Source organism: Paramormyrops kingsleyae, chromosome 11 (genome assembly GCF_048594095.1).
Source record: "Paramormyrops kingsleyae isolate MSU_618 chromosome 11, PKINGS_0.4, whole genome shotgun sequence".
Classification (NCBI taxonomy): domain Eukaryota; kingdom Metazoa; phylum Chordata; class Actinopteri; order Osteoglossiformes; family Mormyridae; genus Paramormyrops; species Paramormyrops kingsleyae.
The window spans coordinates 3,781,174-3,801,435 of record NC_132807.1 but is presented as its reverse complement, the minus strand read 5'-3'; the positions used below and the strand labels follow the sequence as shown (position 1 = coordinate 3,801,435).

The 20,262-nt window shown below is 49.0% G+C and overlaps 1 protein-coding gene across 4 annotated transcripts in view; it reads right to left on the bottom strand.

The window, feature by feature from the left end:
* Positions 1-19,720, bottom strand: part of LOC111859369 (semaphorin-4B-like) — a 32,105-nt gene extending 12,385 nt beyond the window's left edge. Inside the window, exons 1-2 of one of the 4 annotated variants that reach the window (XM_023841958.2) lie at positions 19,487-19,720; positions 994-1,337 (exon numbers count right to left, since the gene is read on the bottom strand). In XM_023841958.2, coding sequence (XP_023697726.1) covers positions 994-1,099 — 106 coding nt within the window. In that variant the 5' untranslated portion in view covers positions 1,100-1,337; positions 19,487-19,720. Of the gene's footprint in view, positions 1-993; positions 1,338-13,616; positions 13,845-19,406 lie in introns of those variants that run through there. The other 3 variants (XM_023841959.2, XM_023841957.2, XM_023841962.2) reach the window with 3 other exon arrangements.
* Positions 19,721-20,262: the final 542 nt, after the last annotated feature.

Genomic DNA, 20,262 nt, shown 5'->3' with positions numbered 1-20,262 from the left:
ACCAAGGTCAACAAGACTTTTCCTAAAATAATCCGCAGAATAATCAGCTCTGCAGGGCATTGTGTCTGCCTAGCAGGCAAACCCCTGGGATCATTGTAAACATGCTAACGGGTTAGCATGCATGTGTGAGGGCCGCCATTCTTCACAGGGTAATAACTGGGTAACACCCTGTGCATTCTCACCATGGATCTCAGCTGCTTGTGTCCCATAAAGTTCCCAGACCTCTTGAACGAAACCCTCGACCCTTTGCAGAAGTTTTTAATTACTATTTCTCCTTCAGTTTAAATTAAACCTTTGAATGCATGTTTAAGTTCTTGAGAGTACAGTGCTCAAGCTGGTCTCTTTGCCATTGTGAATGTCGGTCTCCCACCAAACACTGGCCACATTGAGTAAAGGACTCCACTGCTCAATGAAGACTAATCCCAGCATTCCCAGCATGAAAGCCTCAGACTGAGACAGAATGTCTACCTCAGTGCTTCCCATTGGATGAATGCAAGCATTAGGTATACACACTTATGTATATACCTACTTGGATGGGAGATCAACTAGAAAAGCTAAGCTGCTGCTGGAAGAGGTGTTGGCGTGGCTAACAGATTAGCCCATCCTGTGGTCTGTGTGGATCCCAGTGCCCCAGTGTAGTGATGTGGACATCGTGCTGTAAAAATGGTTAAGATATAAAACCGAGGTCCTGACTCTCTGAGGTCATGGAAGGTCCCAGGGCATCTTTCGAAAGAGAGAAGAGGTGGTACCCTGATGTTCTGGCTAAAATTGCCCACTGTGGCCCTATCAGGTCTGGCCTCCTAACCATCCCCTATATCTAATTGGTGAATTCTCTGCCCCTTCACCACTTTAGCTACTGGGTGGTGAGCGTACTGGGTCAAATGGCTGCCGTCGTATCACCCAGTCATTCAGTCATTCACTTACTTATGTATAAATATATTATTTACAGATGGAGGAAACGAGAGAGAATGTGAGAAAGATGGTTTTACTTACTGTATGGGAAGCTTAAGCGTGGAGTAACGTCACTGTCCGCTGCGGTCACCTGACAAACGTCCGTCACCAAGAGCGTGACGGCCAGCAGCATGCACAGACACCCCATTCCGGCTCGAACGGCTCCTTCAGAAGCTTCCGGGGCAGCAGTAGCACGGCCCTCTTCTCCCTCGGTGTGTTCCTCGCTCTCTACTCGCACGCTTGCTCTTCCTCACATTGTGGATCAGCTTTCTGCTTTGCAGGGAAGTCGGACTTCTCCCTGGTGACACTGGGTTCAGGCCAGAACCCTTTCTGAACCTCCACGCGGGTCTGGACTCCTCAGGTGGGCCTCAGTGCGGTTCTGGCACCTGGAGACAGGAGACAGTAAAGTCATTCATACTTAAAAGCTTGAAATCACTGATTACATTGCCCCGGGCTGTTGGCACTTAAGGCTTCATCGTAACTGAAAGCTGTCATTTGCAAAAGTCTCGTTCCCACGGCCTCCAATAAACAGCTGCATTTAAATAAGAAGAACAAGAGCAGGAAAATGGACTAGGATCACCAGAGAGGTACCCTTCCTGATTTTAAAAGGCAAACACTCGCGTTTTCACCACTGTCCTTCAGAACTCAGGCAATCATACTCATGCCGTCCATAAGTATTCAACCCTAAAACTCTCCATCTGTGTCTGAAGTGGACCAAACCCCCTCTCTTCCAGGCAGCTCAGTTCAGATGAAACACTCAGTTTTCCCTGTAGAATGAGCCAAGAGGTAAAACATTAAAAAGGCACCTTGACTGTTCTTCCACCAGCCTTTTATGTTAAAAGTCACGTCTAAACATGAACTGTAATGCTAATTGGACAGAAAATACAGTAGAAGTAACAGAACTGGGCCGCAGTGCTGGTCCGAGGGGCGGAGTTTCTGTGACAGAAATGCGATTTGAACGTTCATCGTTCCACAGGAGCGACCTCCTCCCATTGGAAACAGACTCGCATGGTTCACTCAGAGCCGAGCCCTAAGCGGCTCCAGCTTAGCACCTGGCAGGACGTATTTAAAGCGCAGCAAAGCATCCTGCCGCATGCAGCCTGCGCCGAGGGCCAGGATCTCTGCTCCCCGGAGCAGGCAGACAGTCACCCGGCCTGAAATGCGCTTTAACTGCACCGTCAGCTTTTTTGTTTCTCAGTCCACAGCGCGTCTTGCGGCCAGGGCCTGGATCCAATTAAATGGTCACAGACGGCACATCGGACTGAAAGGATGGTATGGGAAATATCTGGGCTCCCATCTGTGGGGACGAGGCGCGGAAAATCAGGGAGGTGGTGGACGAGGCTCGCGGTTAATCACACGGCAGAGAAACTTCCAGATTGGGATGTGAGCTTAGCGGGCAGCCGGCACTGTCCTCCACGAAGCGCTCCAGAAGACCGCGTGCACGCGGCCGCCAGGGTGCTATTATCTTAACCGCTTTCAGACACGCACCATCTGCTCCCTCTTTCCGCTTTCGCCAAGCGTATCAAATAATGCAGCTGGTGGCGTTCCAGGCATCGTGAACGAGTCAAGTAGGGCAGACGAGCAGATCCGTGCGGACGCCACTGCGGAGCTTCTCGGGAGCGGCGTGGCTCGCTGCATGATGCCCGTGTACGCCCGGGCGGCACGATCGGAGCGGGACCCGGCCCGCAGCTGCTCGTCATGGATTCGCCGCATCGCTCGGTCTGTTCAGCTGCTGATTCAGCCGTGCCCCCGTGACCTCACACACGCTGGGCTGCTGACACACAGCCTATGGAAACGCAGAAGAGCCACAAACTTTGGCTGAATGCCATGATGAACCTGTGTCTGACTAGTGTTACTTAAACATGCCTCATCACCCTGATCCTTTAGGATCGCAGTGGTTAAATCGCTTCCTTAGTGAACTGAAGAGCTCTAACGGTGAATGATGAATGAAAAACACATTTATCTTCCCATCGCTTACTCTCAGCAGGGTCAGAGGGGGCCTGTAGGGGGCGATATAAAGCATGATCAAAGTGCTATCATTCTGAGGACCGCTCTGTCTCACACTTAGACAGCTTGGAAGGTGACAGACCAGACTTAATCAGCTGCGCCGGACACTCAAGGAAGTGAAGATGGTCACTGTCACCTTACTGCTGTTGCAAACAGCCCCTTTTCTTCAACATCTAGTTTTCTTTCCTCCTCGATTCTGCCTGAAGTTTAGTGAGACTGGAATATCAGAAACAGAACATGAGCAGGAGAGCTGCCTGACTAACAGCTGAGAGCTCGCTGACGTGCTGGGAGTGAGAGGCAGGGCTCTCGGGCCGCTCTGGAGGCCCTCAGCGGGGTGCAGCACGCTTCTGCTTCACAGAGGAGAGCTTCTCAGGGGCCTGTTCTCCATGTGCTCCACAGACAGACACTCCTCAGATTGCTTTAGGTTAACAAATCATGAGCGGGGCAGTCAGGGAGAGACAGGCAGATGCCAGCCTCCGTCTCCAAAACGGACGACACCAAGAGGACATCGAGGGCCGGGTAGGCAGAGCCCCCCCCCCCTCCCCTGCACCTCCTTCCAATGAGGAGGAATGACAAGCATATGTGCCTAAACCCCAACACAAAAACTCCATATGCAAATGAATGGGCTTCACACTCAATCCTCTGAAACAGTTAATTTAGCTCTTACCTCTATTCTGCAAATAATTATTTTAATGCAGTTAAAAGATTAAACGATAGACATCAGGCAAGTATTACCGCTGGCGTTTACAATGGTTTCCCGTATATAACAGTGGATATCAATCCAGCACGTCTCTTAATGCACTTTGATTTCTGAAATACAGGCTTTTACACACGCAGACTGGATTGAAAAGCGTTGCAGATAAAAAAAAAAACCTGCAGGCAGGACTCTGATTAATCCAAGTGTAGGAGGTTTTATAGTCTTTAAGCCTAAAAGCTTCACTTGTAAGCAAAAATTTCTGTTAATGAGAAAAAAAAATGAAACCTTTACATGGACAACCTGAAAGTACCGAATGCTCCCTTCGCGTGACGCGTTTGTGTTTCACTGTAGGCGAAATATTAGCCGCCGCACCCAAATCCCTAAACAGGTAGGTACCTCAGGAGATTAACTGTGCAGATCCGCAGCCCCTCGCACAAAGGAAATTATATTCTTATTATGTTTAATAACCAGATTGTTCACTCACGGTGCCACTTTGAAAAGAAATGCCTGCAATGAAAAACAGGATATGACAAGTCACATTTAAAAAAAAATCCAGCTTTTGGGAAAAAAAAACTGCCTTTTGGGGGCGTTTTTGGTGAAAACCTTGCCTCTCTGCTTAGGACAGACTGACACAAGAAATCAGGGTCTCCGCCGTGTGTCGATACATATCACTTTACAGGATGTGTCAGAATGAGAATCACTCGCACGCTCTGGCTGGAGCGTATGGGGATGGTGTGACCTACAGGCGGACAGAAAGGTGATAATAAACCGTGAGACTCTGGACAACATTCTCCCACCCACAGATGGGCCGAAACTCACTCCCAAGTGTGTGACACCGGTGTGAATTTCATTAGTACGGGTAACACCCGATTCAGGAGGAAGACGGACTCTGGAGAATGAAGTAGGTCAGGGTGCGAGATCGCCCCCGTCCCCAGCAAAAGCATTCTTAAACCAAAGATTATCTCAGAATAACCGTCCGGGGAAAACGAATCCCAAACTCCCATCTGCATTCTCAGCTTTCACGTCCAGCTCACAGATCTTAATCAGAGCCGTTTTCCTTCACGGCTGAGCTGAAACAGGCTGACTGCTTCCATGTGCCACCATCTAATTAGACCTAACAGGCGAATGGGTTAAACCTGTACATACAAGGGCTCACCTCCCACAAGAAAGACGCTGTCTGAGTGATTCCGGGAGACTTACTCTCTCCCATTTACAATCAGGGGACAGAGCCGGCGAACAGACTCTCCTGCATGGATTGATCAGCCTTAAATCATCAAGGTTTTAAAAACACACCAACGTCTGATAACACATGTGCCGACCCCATCTCGCTAAGCACGTCTCAGCCTCGGCCTGCCCACTGCTGTGAGCATCAGGCAAGATACGACCCAGATGTAGCAGTTTTGGGGCAGACAGGAACTTTATTAAGGAAATAGACCAGACTGTACATGAATGACAATGACCGAGCTGAAAAACACAGTGAGGACAGGCAGAAATATACAAGAAACATGATTGGCAGAGGAGAAACAGGTGTGAAGGGGCAAGGAAGGCAGTTCCTTGAGGGCTGGGAAAAAGGTGATTACGGGATGACCAGTGACCTCTGCTGGCCAAACGGGGACAAGACGGAAACAGATCACGACAACCACAAATGCATCCTGCATCTCCCCTTAGCTCCTCCTCTCATGGACGCTGGGTGTGAATCAGATGAGCAGCACTTTACACACTGTGACCAGACCCGCGCGCCCCCAGGGCCAGCCTCACTCACTCCATTCATTGTGGGCACTTGGGAAATGCCTGACCTTTACGGTGCTGGGTGTGTGTCCCGGATCTGCACACAAATAGCGCTCTATACACCGGAAGCATGCTTCCTGGGCGATCGCTGTCGGTGCGCCGTGGGCGTGTCTGCACCGTGATGCCGTTTGTTATCGTCTTGCGCAAACTGCACCGAGCCCTTTGTTAGAGACATTTAGCAGGACAGCATCCACCAGACTTGCAAGCCCGATCAGAACAGATACGCTCATATTTCAGCAGCATTTAAAAATGTCGGCCTCGACCTGCCGGGGAGGCTTTCTTAATGATCAATAAGAATCGATGAAACAGTCACTCCGCTTTTTAAATGGCTTGCAAAAGGCAGCAGGGGCCAGAAGAAAGAACAACTCATGGCATTGAAAATGCGCCAGACGATTCAGATGGAAACAGAGCGGGACGCCGGAGTTAGGGAGCCGGAGTTCGGGAGCCGGAGTTCGGGAGCCGGAGTTAGGGAGCCGGAGTTAGGGAGCCGGGAAGCAGCACCGCAGCCCAGGGTGGATTCCCCGGCGCTGGCTGGCCGACCCTTAATACACCTGCTTATGCAGCCTCATCAGGCCTGGCTGCTTTTCATCATTTAATTGGCCTTCGGGTATCGGCCTGGCGATCAATCAGCACGCGACGCGAGTCAGGGAAACCCACCCCCCGGCTCAGCCCATCACCCAGCTTCCTTAAAACTGAAAAGTCCTGAATGAACCCCCCCCCACCCGAGATTCCGAACGCAAAGTGTTTCCAAAAGCTGCAATCACAATTTTTGCATCTATTTCTTTGGGCCGTGTCTTGCGCTCGCCTCCAGTTTCCAGCTGGCGGGATGGTAACGCTTACAAACTAGGAGAGCTCCGGCCCCCCACGGCACCAGCTGAAACCGGGCTCTCCCGGCCAGAACATCCCATATACACCTTGGAGGACCTCGCAGGGCTCTCAAGGTGGTGCAGCCTTCGTCACAATGTGGGGCCCCCGCACCTTCAGCGATTCTAATCAACTGCATAGTCGGTATCATCAACAGCCCCAATCCGAAAAAGGACAGGAATACCCCCACAATGAATGATTATATATATACACACACACACACACACACAGGTTTGTAATTATATCTTTCTACAGGGAAAACTCTAATCCCAACATAAAGACCTTAACCCCTATACAGCCCTAACCATAACCATAAGTTACCAAACAAAATATGAGACTTTTGACATTTTTAGTTTTTTGATTGCATTCACTGATCTTTGTGGGGACCTGAAAAATGGTCCCCAGAACATCATAATAACTAGTTTTTAATGCATTGTGGGGGATAATTGGTCCCCACGATGTAATATAAACATAATCCACACACAAGGATAAATATCACACTGTCTCATATGGTCTGTCGCGCTCCTTCTGAGTGGGGGCAGTAATCATGCCCTATAATGCTACTCTCCATCTTTCTGCTGCCAGTCTAGAACATTCTGTGCAGTCAGAGGCACTTTCTGGAGGTGTGTGATGCTATCACTGAGAGTGATAAAGGACATTCGCTCTTGAGAGATAACTTTCACTAAAACGTATCCCTTTACCCAGCAGCTTCCTTAATTAGCACTCATTACAATGCAGCGAACTGCTCGGACAGTAAAGTACAGGCAGGTTTTCAGAGGCATCGTGATTAAGTTAAATTTACACTACAGTTAGAGAAGAGGCAAGGAAATAAAGGAATCACCAGTGGAGCGTCACGTGCTCTGCCCGACTCACACCGTGGTACCTGTCCATTGTTAAACAGGGGCATGACTGAACAGAACGATCACAGATGGGGCTGGCAGGCGGGCGGGCGAGGACACGCCAACTGCCAAGCTCAACAAAAAGTATCGAAAAAATCCTCCACGTGCCCCCAGGAGAAGAGTATTATGAACATGATTCATGTGCTGAGCTGGGGTTAGAATCCACAGGGACTTACACTTTAATCCAATTAAGGCACCACGATATTTTACCCGTAGAATTTCAATCTAGGAACCTCGATTACAGGTGCAACAGACCCTCCTCCCCCCAGGTTACAAATCTGTGCCCCTCTAGGACCAATGGCCAGCACATTGCAAGGACATATCCAAAGGATTATTTCCTTGGTGTCACAATTATTTAGTGTCACTCTGCTTCTTATCGTGTTCTGCTTCCTCTTGCTGCATTCTGTTTCTGTTTCCCGTTGTTGTGTTCTATTTCCTCCTCTTGAGTTTCATTTCCAGGTGTTTTGTTCTTTATCTTCTTCCGTTCCATTTCTCCATTTCCTGCGTTGCATTCTATTGACTACATTTGTGATCCGTTTCCACTTGTTGCATTGTTTCTCTGTTTCCTCCTGCTGCATTTAATTTCCTCCTGTTCTGTTCTATTTCCTGTTGTTGCATTCTGTTTCACCATTTCCTCTTTGTTGTGTTCCATTTCCTGTTGTGTTCTATTTCCTGTTGTTGCATTCTGTTTCACCATTTCCTCTTTGTTGTGTTCCATTTCCTGTTGTGTTCTATTTCCTGTTGTTGCATTCTGTTTCTCTGTTTCTAGCTGTCGCATTGCATTTCCTATTTTTGTGATCCATTTCCTCTCAGTGCATTTCATTTCCTCTTTTTGCTTTCAATTTACTTTTGAGTTTTCCTTGCTCTTGTCCTCTTGTTTGTCACTGTTGCACTGTGTGTGTATTTTCCGTGCAATAAACCTGACCTATTATTTATGACTCCAGCTGCATCGAGTAGTTGGATCGTAATGTTGTTTGTAAGCAGCAAAGTAGACTGACTGTTCCCCAGTGACCTTCACAAAAAGCATCTCTGACCCTTCCATGTGGACAGAGTTCCAGTCCCTCCCCCAGTGAGGCTATCAGCACTGAATCCAGTGCTGAATCCAGTGGAGATTCCAGCTCGCCTCACAAAGGCCTTGCAGCTGCTGGTCTTCTCAGTGATTGCACGCTGAAACGCTTCCCAGGCACTCAATGATGAAACATCAGACGACTGTAGTGATTTGCTTCTGAATCAACAGAAGTCGGCAGTTTTGCTGAACGTAAAGGGAAATGAAGTCTGGGAGGTGGATCCCTTTCCAGATTCAGCGGAAGGACAGAGTTATACAACACAAACACACTCTGTTTACCATCTGTGCGCTCAGGTTACGGTCCAAACGAGCAGAAGCGCCATCAGCGGTCCAAACAAGAACATTATGTTCCATTACGCTTTCTGTCAGTGTTCGAACGGCCAAGTGCTTCTTGGTGGCCCGTGGCCCCTGCTGACCGGGGAGGGAGCCCCCGTTCCCTCCCACTCACCCGCCCAGGGTCACTAACTGCCACAGAAACACAGTTTGTATTATGATATCACCGTACATCCAGCACTCCCACATACCGAGAATGAGGATCACTATCTGAGCCCGAACCTCCCAATCTTGTGCAAACAGACAAACCCCCTCCCCTTTAATAATACTGATCTTTTTAATGATGCGGCTGGGCTTGGGTTCAAGGCCTTCCAGTGTGGATTAGCATGACAGGGTGGACCCTATAATGCAGGCCAGCGAGCATAGATGTGGCTCTGAAGGCACAGCTGCTTGACGTTACACAACATTAGCTGGAACAGCTTAGAAAATGAAGAACTGATAAGCTGTTAGAAGGTCTCTCTCTCTCTCACTCACACACACACACACACAAACACGTAACCATTTCAGGAACTGCCAGCGTGTCACTCAGGTCACCGGGGGTGGTTAGAGTATGAGATGTCACAGAAGTACATCCCTCCTGTACCAAAACTGAAAAACATGACCATACTTTGGGGGTTGAGAAGAACCTCAAGACACTCAACAGAGGAACCCAACAGAAGACACTCAGCCACAGGTCCTCAGAACATCACCCTGTACACGTCAGAATCAGGCTCTGAGGATCCAGAATCTAGATTTAACCCCTAAAATGAGCTTTGGGAGATCACAGACACCGAGTAAGACTTTGCAGGGCTCTGTGTTTCAAGTTCTTGAGTTCTTTAAACATCTATATACTTAAGAATCATTCTCACAATTACCCCGAGGAGAAAAATGAGGTTTAGTTCCAGGCAAAGGCATTAACACACAACGACAGAGTGGATTAATCAAAGCTCCTGCGAACTCAGCCAAGTTAAGGTCAGATCAGGTATCAGCAGGTCCTGAACGATGCCTTTCATCAGGGGCACATGGCAAGACTGAAAATGATTGAGCCCAGTTAAATTTTTATAGCCACGGGACTAAAAGGGGCCACTTTTGGATACAAGGAGGGGAGCAATAATACTGTGTGCTGAAATCTGTCAGGTCAGGGTGATCCATCCTGCTAAAGGACACGGCCTGCCAGCGGGTCACGTTTACCAGTCATCTCTGTCACGCTGCTGACACTCCGCAAATGCCTGTCAGATTCAAAAGCTCCATGACGTTCCTGTATTGCTTAGTTCGCTGTTGTGATCGACGCTGAGCCCCTAACATTGCGCTGAGCAAATCCCTCCTCCGCTTCCACACGCATGCAGACACCAGACATCCAGTGAGACGGGCATGATCTAAAGCGGCGTTTCTCAGCCCAGTCCTCGGGGACAGCTTGGGGACCGTCTGGGGGACCCTGGGGACCGGGTTGAGAAAGCAAAAACCACCATCTAAAGCAAAAACCACCAAAGCAGGAAAAAAAAAGCAACAAATATATAAGAAAGGAGTTCCCTGCAATGGCTCACCAGCCTGTCCGGCTTCTCTTGCACTCTAGGATGCGCTTTTCTTGCCGGCTCCACTGATCACGCTTCCAGCTGGTGCTTAAACCAACAGGAGCACGGCGCCTCGCCTCATCCGACCCAAGCGAGGCCAACCTGACAGAGCCCAAACCAAATGCTGCATCACGTTCCGACAGCTGGCTGCCACGTCACGCCTTTAAGACCCATAAAGCAGCACGATGACCCCTGACTGCTCTCTGTATTGGATTTTCATGGAGGCAGTAAGCTGTGGGCTTTAAGGCTCTCCTACATTCAAATCATTAAAAAAAACATAACAGTGACAACAAAAACAGAGCTATGAATACAAGATAATATAGACTGAGTGGCCAATATTACCAATATCACCCCTTTTATAGCATTACGACAATCACAGCTGTCCCGGGCAGCTGGGGGCGACGGCTGAGCGGGTGTGCAGATCACCTCGGCCCCCGACGGCGAGCCCCCACCTGCATGCTAAGCAGCTGGCACTGGAGAAACGGCACCCTTGTGCTACCCGTGAATCGCGGCCAGAGCGCCCCCTTCCTGCAGGGCAGGCTGCCAGCCAGGCGAGAAAAGGCAGAGATCTAGAGCCTAGCATCATGAAACATGAACCATCAACAGCCAAAACACCTGTCTTGGGGGGGGGGGGGGGGGGGCTGGCCAGCAGCTCATAAATGCAAGTAACAATCAAAGCCTTTCATCAAATTTCAGGGTGGTACCTTCTCCCACAAAAACATGTAAAGCAGTTTCCCAATCTGGTCCTCGGGGAGCTGGGAGGGAGCAAAAATGTGGACTGTCTGAAAAGGAACTTGGAGGGAGCGAAAACGTGGACTAACTGCTGCTGCTCAAAGCCCGGACTGGCAGACACTCATGTAAAGCATCATGTGCAACTCATTTCGACCACAGCTGACTGAGCCGCTGTCCACGTGAGGCTCTGCCTTTTGCATACTTCTCATTTCATTCTATGCATCTGCAAGACCCTGTCTGCAAAATGTCACGATTTAAGGCAGAGATACGGCGATAGCATGAGTGTGGCTGACCTCCGGCTCACAGCCGCAGTTTAATGTGAAGCACGCAGGCGTCTGCCACAAGACCAGCTCGTGATTCAGATCTGCATGGAATGATTTTATTTCAGCCATCTGTCCTTCCTCCCCTCACATGTCAACCTGTTTTTAATTTTTGCTTCTCAGAATAAGCAGGAATAGTCTGTTTGCTTTCCTGCCTCCCAAAACAAGTGCACTGGGGCTCTTGCGTAAGGGTTTCATGACAAAAACACATACGTTTGTGTGTAGGGTTAGGATTAGGGTTTGGGTTAGGGTTCGGGTTAGCCCGCGAGAGTCACGTCTGGAGGGTTCAGGATCTTCTCCTGGAGGAGTAAAGGACCTGGAATGTCCTGATATCCAATCACTGTCGGCGGGGGAGGGCCGAGCTGGGGAGGGCTATTTTTATTAGTCAGCCTTGCAGCTGGAGGACCTGTGAGTGGAGACCTGTGAGACGAGCACATGGGTCATCTACGGGTTGTTAGACAGAGCTGACGTGCTGAAATATCCTCTCTACCGTGACTAGACTCCCGCAGCCCAAAAAAAGCATTTTGTAACTCCCAGGATATGGTTCCAGATAAGCTTCGTGCCTTTTAATCATTAACTACTAAATGTCCACATCCTGGTGAACCTGACCTCATTCGGGGGAGCTGAAGCCAGCGTTCTTGTGCTCCTTCCCAATTCGGCCCTACAGAGTCAGGCCTGCTCCAGGCTGACCACCTTCCTCCTGCTCTCCGCCACTTCGTAGATGTTGCCTGTCAGCTTTGTAATCACTCCGCAGCCATCTGTGATGAGACGGGATCCAGGAAAACAGGCTTTCACACTGAGGATGACATCTTAGCCATGTGAGGAACTGCACGGCACTACATCAGCGGACAGCCCCTCTGCTGCGATCAGCACGGGGGCCGAACGGGGACTCCTCTCCCTTCCATTTCCACTCTACATGTGGACCTTCCGTCTTTGCTAGCTAAATGGATCTGCGGAGAGCCTCAGGCAGCATTTTGATGATCTGGTAAACATTGCCCAGGGGGTCCAAGTATCAGCCTAAATGCGCGTGGCTGGTCCGACATGAGATATTACCCAGTGAAGTGCTCCCCGGGGGCCGTCACCCCGCCCCCCCCCCCCTTCCTGCTGACTTATTTTTATTTTATTTTTTTATTTTTCGCTTTCGGCCACATTAAATTGACAAATAGTCCCCAGACATCTGTCGTCATTCTGAAAAAACATAACCTATAAATAATATAACACCTAAAAAGACAGACTGTGGGACTGTGGACTTTTATCACACTGCACATGCCCAGTTAAAAAGAAGAACCTGTTCAGCTACGAGTTTTGTAGGGAGTGACCTCAGGGTGCAGAGACCCGATTCACCATGACATCAGCGCCTGAAGCCTTTCATAAGCCGCTGGACGCCGCGGTGTCCGTGCTACGCGACTGTCGATGCACGCTGCTGCCCTTCAGACCCAAATGTACCGCTGGGCCGGTTCCAGAGAATCGGACTGGAGCCATCTCTCTGCTGCGTGCCTGTAGATCAATGCCCCCAATCGGTAAACAGCAGACAGACACTCACCCTGCTGAGTAGAGGCCGAGCTCCTGCAAAGTGTCCTCCTTCTGGAGGACCGCATTTGGAAACAGCGGAAATCCGATACATCGCAGTCACGCCGGCTGTCAGACAGCAGTTCATGTCTCTCTTCAAAGGGAGCTCCATGGTCACGCTAAGCCTCGCCGTGTCTCAACCGGTGGCTGGACTGAGGTTGAATGTCGGGCCTCGACTTTGGGGTCCCCCACGGTACATTTTACCCAGCAGGAGGGAGGGGTGGACACCCATGAGAACTTTAGCGAGGCAGGATAATGTTTGCCAGTCCACATACCCATCGGCCCGCCAGTAAAATGCCCATTATGCCGGAAAGCCAGCCGAACCCTGATGTCGGCCTAAAATACCTGTATGGGGATGCGGGTGTTACCCTTAAAGGACACCTGGGAGGTACAGAGAGGACAGGTGACATTACAGACCCCACGACCACTGTGTACCAACCATTCACAGGCCGATCAGCCCAGCCAACACTGATCTGTGCTATCGATGGGAACAAGACCTCTATGATGCCGTAATCACAGAAAGTGGTCAGAACACAGAGGTACCATGAGCCCAGCACAGTACGCTCAGAAACGCGAGGGACGCTCTCGCCGCGGCGTGTGAGAGCAGAGAGCTTGCCAGCTCTAACGCACTCTCCGCGCTCCTGAGAGGCCCCGGTTCGAGGGCGGTGCTCTGCTCCGTTACCCTGTAAACACTCACATACGCACACTCCACCAGGCTTAATTCAGGATTACTCACTCCACCAGGTTTAATTCAGGACTACTCACAAACGCGCTTGGAGTTAACAGCAAAACAGCCATGTGAAAGCGGACAGAGTAATCAGAGGTAAATGAGTGACTAACCTGCCCGTGCGGTAGTTAATGATCAGAGACTCACTCGCTGTGACCTTGCCAGCCCATCGGCAGAGATCATTCCCAGGGACAGAGTGCCGTGTCTGTCGGCGGCAGCAGCCAAGGAGCGGGACGTGCCGATTGCCTCCCCGCTGTGACAGTGTGCGCCAGGCCCTTGCAATCTGTACTCCCGCTCTGTCTTGCTCTTCACTCAGCCTGCAGAGCACCCAGCCTGGATCCTGTTACAGAAGGCTTTGACTCCTCCCCCAACACGCGGGGGGGGGGGGGGGGGGGCTCGGGCAAAGCAGCACTTTAACCCTGCGGCTGCAGACTCACATGAGGAGTCTGTCATGAAGAAGTAATGAAATGCATTTCGAGTGTGATTTTTTTTTTTTTTAACTATTTTTTAATTTTGCATCGTTTTGTCCAGAATGGGGCGACTGAAGATCCAAGTCACAAAAAAAGATGCTTCTGATTTTTGTAAATAATGTTATTTGTATTCCAGGTCATGTCCGCAGTCAGTTTGGACCCCATCCATCTCACTGATGTAACCACTTCAAATGCAATTCCAAGGCCAGGGCTGTAATTTGATTTAGACACTTATTCCTCATCAGTCAGCCCGAGCGCCGATGAGATGCGTCCATTTTCATTTCATCACGGGTCATAATGAAGCAGGCGATCGCAGCATCGTGGGTTTTGGCCGGCGGATCGATTCCCCCGCCCGGGACCCATGACCCCTGACCCCTGACATGTGCCTGAGTTGAAAGGGCAGTAATGATCCCTCCGTAGGCGACCTTCCCCAGGCAGCCTGGAGCTCGGATGCAGACCCAGCGGAGCCCAGCACCGGATCTTTCTGTGTCCTTTGTGAAGTGGTACAGAACCAGCTGTCTAACACGTCTCCTGAGCACGGCTGGGGGGGGATGACAGACACTCTGAAATTCATGTGGAGGTTAAATATTTAGGTTTTAGGAGGTCAGTCCACTTCCCAGGACGCAAGCAGGAAAGTGGAAGCAGGAATATTCTAGTATTTAGAACTGGTATTTTCACTTCTATAACTAGATGACTACACAATGTAATCATTTCTGTATAATTACACTGTAAACCTTTAAATGAGGTGGCACATTTTAATGAGCGCTAAGTAAACGTAATCAATCATCTGACAGTTTATAAACACTCATAGTGAAGCATGGAACTAGATTATAATGGGCTGCAGACACATCACACGCTCCGTCAATGACATAAACATGACAGCCAGTGACAGGCTTCTGAGGAGTCGCTCGCGACCACACAGCTGCCGTCTCTCCCTGTGGTTCTCGTGAAGAACCGCCAGAGGGTCCGAAACATGGCTCTGCACTCTGTCCAGAACCACAGGAGAGGACCCCGCGAGTCTGGAGCAGCCCGGACAACGTGATGTGACCAGGGAAGAATGGCCCCCACACTGCCATGAGCCGCCCGCCGGCTAACCAGCTCTCCTGAGTTACGGCATTGCCAACCGACACAGCTCATTGATCCGACAATCCAATTTCATTTTCCGATCCACTGCTCGGTGGAAAAACGAGACGGGGGGAGTGACACCTAACAAACATGAGATTAGCATAATTCGTCATGCTACAGATTACAATAATCTAACAGGCATGTGAAAGGCTAGGCTTAGGGTCGGGGTTATAAAGTCACTTTGGGTGGAAGTTTAGCCTGACGGGCCACTCATTTACTGCAGTACTCTCAGCTGGCCTTAGAAGAGCGCAGCCCGTAATGTCTGCAGCAGCGAGGACAGTGTGAGGACCTGAGGAGGCTCATCCTGAGGGCATCATCCGCTCTGCCTGAGCACCATGTCCAGCAGGAAAAACAAAGAGGGGGCTGAGTGAGTCCTCCCAACTCCCCGCTGCCTCTCGGAGACGGTGCTCGTTCCCGAAATGAAATCAAAGTACAAAGATTACGATCCGAAGCTGCTGCGGCTCAGAGGGATAAAGAGCAGAAAGGCGCGCAGATCGAATGGCACGACGTGAAAGATTAAGGTAAGACGATTCGGGGGAAAATTCACTGGAACCACGCCACAACGAGATAAACTTATTTTCTTACCAAATGGATCCTTTGATCTTAAAAAGCTCAAAGCAAGAGGCATTGTGTGTCAGTAAATACACATATATATAAAACTCATGCAGAAAAAAAAGTTTATGTAAGTCTTTTGTCTGTCCTGGTGAATCAAATCAAGCAAAACTGAAACACACACGTAAGCACACACCATACTAGGCAATCTCGGCAGCAGAGGCACAGATAGGACTGCAGCCAGCGGGCAAACCTAGGTCACCTAACAGGCATTCTCCAGGACGACTAAAATCACAAAATCCACACAGAACAACATTTAACACGACAACTGGGCTCCGTCAGGACAATATGAGCGAACAGGGTGGCAAGACGGGCATGAATGAACTGGCTTCCTGTGCGATTGTATAGTAATTCTGTGGGGGAGGCGTAAGGACATTCGAGCTACACCTAAGGACATGACAGGAAACGCATAGTTTTTTTAGGAAGACAAAACGACTTAAGAAAAATAGCAATGACTTTAATTACACAGCTTTCGAATTACGAACACCAGGGTATTAGAAGGCAATTTGGAAACATACAATATAGCTATATTTTAAAATTCCTTTTAAATTAAATTTGCTGCTGAGTTCTAGGTTGTACTTTAGCTGTTCTATATCATAAACGTGGATCTGGATTGTTCTACAGGTTCTTACTATGTGTGTGTGTCTGTGGTCTTGTCCAAGCGTGTGATTGTGTGTAAATGAGCATGCAATTGTGGGTCAGATATACATTACATATACATATAGTCCCCACAATGTAATAAAGAAACCTGCTAATGTGATAAATGTGTGTGTCGTTATTTCAGTCCCCAAAAGGGGAAATTAAATTTTATAAAAATCTGAGACTGCAATGAAGAAACTAAAAATGCCAAAAGTGTACAGTGGTACCTTGGTTTACGAGCATAATTCGTTCCGGAAACATGCTTGTAATCCAAAGCACTCGTATATCAAAGCGAATTTTCCCATTAGAAATAATGGAAACTCATATGATCCGTTCCACAACTCAAAAATATTCATATAAAAATTATTAATACAAAATATAAAGTAAAAATACATAAAACAAATTAACCTGTGCTTTACCTTTGAAAAGAATCGTGGATGGTGTGAGGGAGATGAGAGAGGAGAAGAGGAGAGTTAAGGGTGTCATTGCTTGGATTAGGGTTTTTCCTATAGAAATGAATGGACGGTACCCACAAAGATATGAGTACAGGTCTGTGTGTGTGTGTGTGTGTGTGTGTGTGTGTGTGTGTGTGGTCCAGGTATACCTTACCTTCTGGGGACCAAATGCCCTCATAAGGTGATGAATACCCAATTTTTTTTTACCTTAGTTTCCTGGTCCCCATAGGGGAAAACTCTATTTTATAAAAATCTGTGACTGCAGTGAAAACACTAAAAATGCAACAACTCTTGTATTTGGTTTGGTGACTTATGGTCATGGTTAGGGCTGGGTAGGGGTTAAGGTTGTCATAGTTAGCATTAGCATTTTTCACCATAGAAATGAATGAGCGGTCCCCAAAAAGATGATTACATGACTGTGTGTATGTGTGTTTGTGCGTGTGTGTGAGTGTGTGTGTCCCTGTTCCAGGGTCTTCCCCAATCTGCCTCTCTCTCCTGGTCGCAGAGACAGCCTCACTCTGTGCTTCAGAAGCCCGAATGAAAGGAAACACTGAGTTATCTCTGTGCACTGAACTGGCAAGGAGATGCAGAGCGATCCAGATCCCGCAACCCTTGACATCCCAGGGCTCTGACGCTCCACAGAAAGGTAAGAGAGAAACATAAAAGGGATAATGACAACCAATTAAAATGTGGGTGTGGCCATGGTCTGCCAATCACCACCAAGATACTGAATATTCATAAATCAAGCCCAAATTGCTGCAAACTAATTATCTTTTAATTGACAGGAAGATGATCTTATCACTGAGCGTTTCAGCCGCTTACATGGATCATCATACTCACTCATCACGGTAGCGGGATAAACGTGAGCGTCCAACTAAGGGTACAACAGCCCCTCCCACTGCAAAGTCCAGCTGTTTCAGCACTTTACCCACCGACTCCATTTTGCTTACAGCAAGAAAACAGCCAATAGCAGGAGAATCTCATCACAATTATTATTATTGTTCATGTTGTACATGGTAAATTGTACTGTTTAGCTGTAAAGCGTGACAATTTACTGAACTGATTCACAGCCGAAGCAATCGTGCATAGGAAGGACACTGCACCCCACTTCTAAATCAAATTACAGGACCTTGGGGAATCCCTAAACACTACACCACCTACCAGAGCACATCCATCTTTGCCCACTGTAGCTGTTTATTAGGTTGAGTAGTCATATCCCTTCTCAGCAGTGTACTGAGGCACATTGGCAAGCCTGAAGGGACCATTTATAAACATCTAGCACGTAAGCCGAGAAGATGAACGGCAAGGAGGTCACTAAGCAAACAGTTCGAGGGGGGGGGTTGGGGGATTGACACACTATGACCCCGGCATGCGAGAAACAGGCCCCGCCTCTCATAGCCAATCAGACGGTGGATGGGCAGTGACACCCTCTGTGGCCACCTGCAGGGAGGGGCGTGGCCTGCAGATGGGGGATTGGAGATACATGTGCACTGCTGACATCCAAAAACCAGGCATGTGAAATTCATACATGGGTGCGCCGCTATCAAGCATGGCCCTGTGCTGCTGGTTCAAACATCATGGCGAGGACCAAAGACACAAACTGTAGCCTGAGTCAGTGCCCTGGCCCCCAAGTAACCTACCAAATGAACCCTAATTACAATCCTGACATTCAACAAAGGGACCTGTGGTTTGAGAGGCATTTTTATGCCTACAAATGAATAGAAACTACTTTTCCGTTTTCCTTGTACACATCTTGTAAGGAGTTCATTTGAGCAGCTTTTATTGCTCAGAATTTTAAATATGTATTTTTTAATAGGATTTACATCTAACCATTCATTTAGAATAACTTCAGTGTGGCTTCAGTTGTGAGCTGTGCCACAAAATCACACCAACATATATTTAGAGAAAGATGACAACCATAACTCGGGAAGTAGATAAATATTTCAGACATACAGCGATAACCGCGAGAGCTGATGACAGACCGGGTGCGAGGAACGGGGGCGATTCAGTCCCAATGAAATGGCAACATGCTTCTGAGCAGAGCTGTCAGGAGCACAGTCCTCAATACGACGAGCAGACATAATCACATATAAACGTCAGCACAGGAAAGGTTCCGAAAAGCGGGTAATTACAGTGGAACAATCACTTCATCCGAAATGCAGAATATTCTGGTAATACTCGGCGACGGCGTCTGATCGGCACCTTCCGGAAATAATACCAAAGAAACTGAGCTCTCCGAGCATGTTAACGCAGGCATGGCTGCTGCTTGCACGTTTTCACGCCTGCGTCTTTTCCCACACACTTTACACCGCATCACACGCGTCCTTCATTGCATTTTTCACCTGTTACGAGATGAATATAGAAACGGCCACTTTACACATTGCAGCACAGTCCGGCACAGCCTCTCATTGCAGGGAAATAACATGAACAAAATCCTTATAATAGAGGAGGGAAAGTCCTTATAATATACAGTGAAAAAAGCAGCCGAATAAAACACAGCCGGAATAAGCAGAAAAAGCTAGAGAGTATCCCCCATCTGAACAATCAGGGTCTCAGTAGGGGAATCCACCTCGTTTCACCATCGCAACCATCACCTCCATACCATCAGGGACCGGGGACGCGGAGAGCTCACGCCACTGGTCTCTGCCGCAGCGATCCCTCGGCTCCTCCAAGGCGACTAACCGGTGCTGGCTGGAAGCGGCTCCACTGACCGGCGTGGCTCCTCTGTGCGCAGGGAGGGCAGGTGGCGCGGGCGGCGGCGGCGCTGGAGGATCCCCGACGGCGACCACAGCAATCGCTGATCCGCCCCATGCAGCAAGCCGGCGAGCGGAGGAGGGGTCGAAGAAGGAGGAGGAGGGAAGCCTCGCCCAGCCGGGCGCATTACATCATGGGCTTTTCTGCCAAACAGCTGGGGAGGGGGGTGTGGGGGGGTCTCCCGATACCTGCGATAAAGGTGAATTAAAATCATACAGCGTGGTTATACAGGACCCGCTCTGCTTTACCGGCGGGTGGACCTGATGCAGACGCGGAGCTACCTGAAGATCGTCCAGGGACCTGCTGGAAGTTCAGCAGTGACAGGAAGCCGCGGTTGCATTTATCGCGACATAGTGTGGATAATTGGGAGCAGTTTACCGCTATAAACACGTATAACGTTAAAGAAGGTAAAATACTTTTACAACTCGTAATCGTTCATTTGGGCACAGTTGGTGGTGCCAGGATTACAGTGAAATTTGAGGCTAACTTTATTAGACGACCATACAGCACGTGGCACCAGAACGGCTGCAGCCAGAACAGCCAAAAATAAACCAAATCCGGTGCCGACATTAAATGTTTATCACTACCTTACCCTCTGCGCATTTACGCCCATATCAAGGAAAATGACACAGAATCACAAATGGTGGGACTGTCGGCATTATAATAGGCCCATGCAGATTTCTGTGAAATTCATATTTAGCACT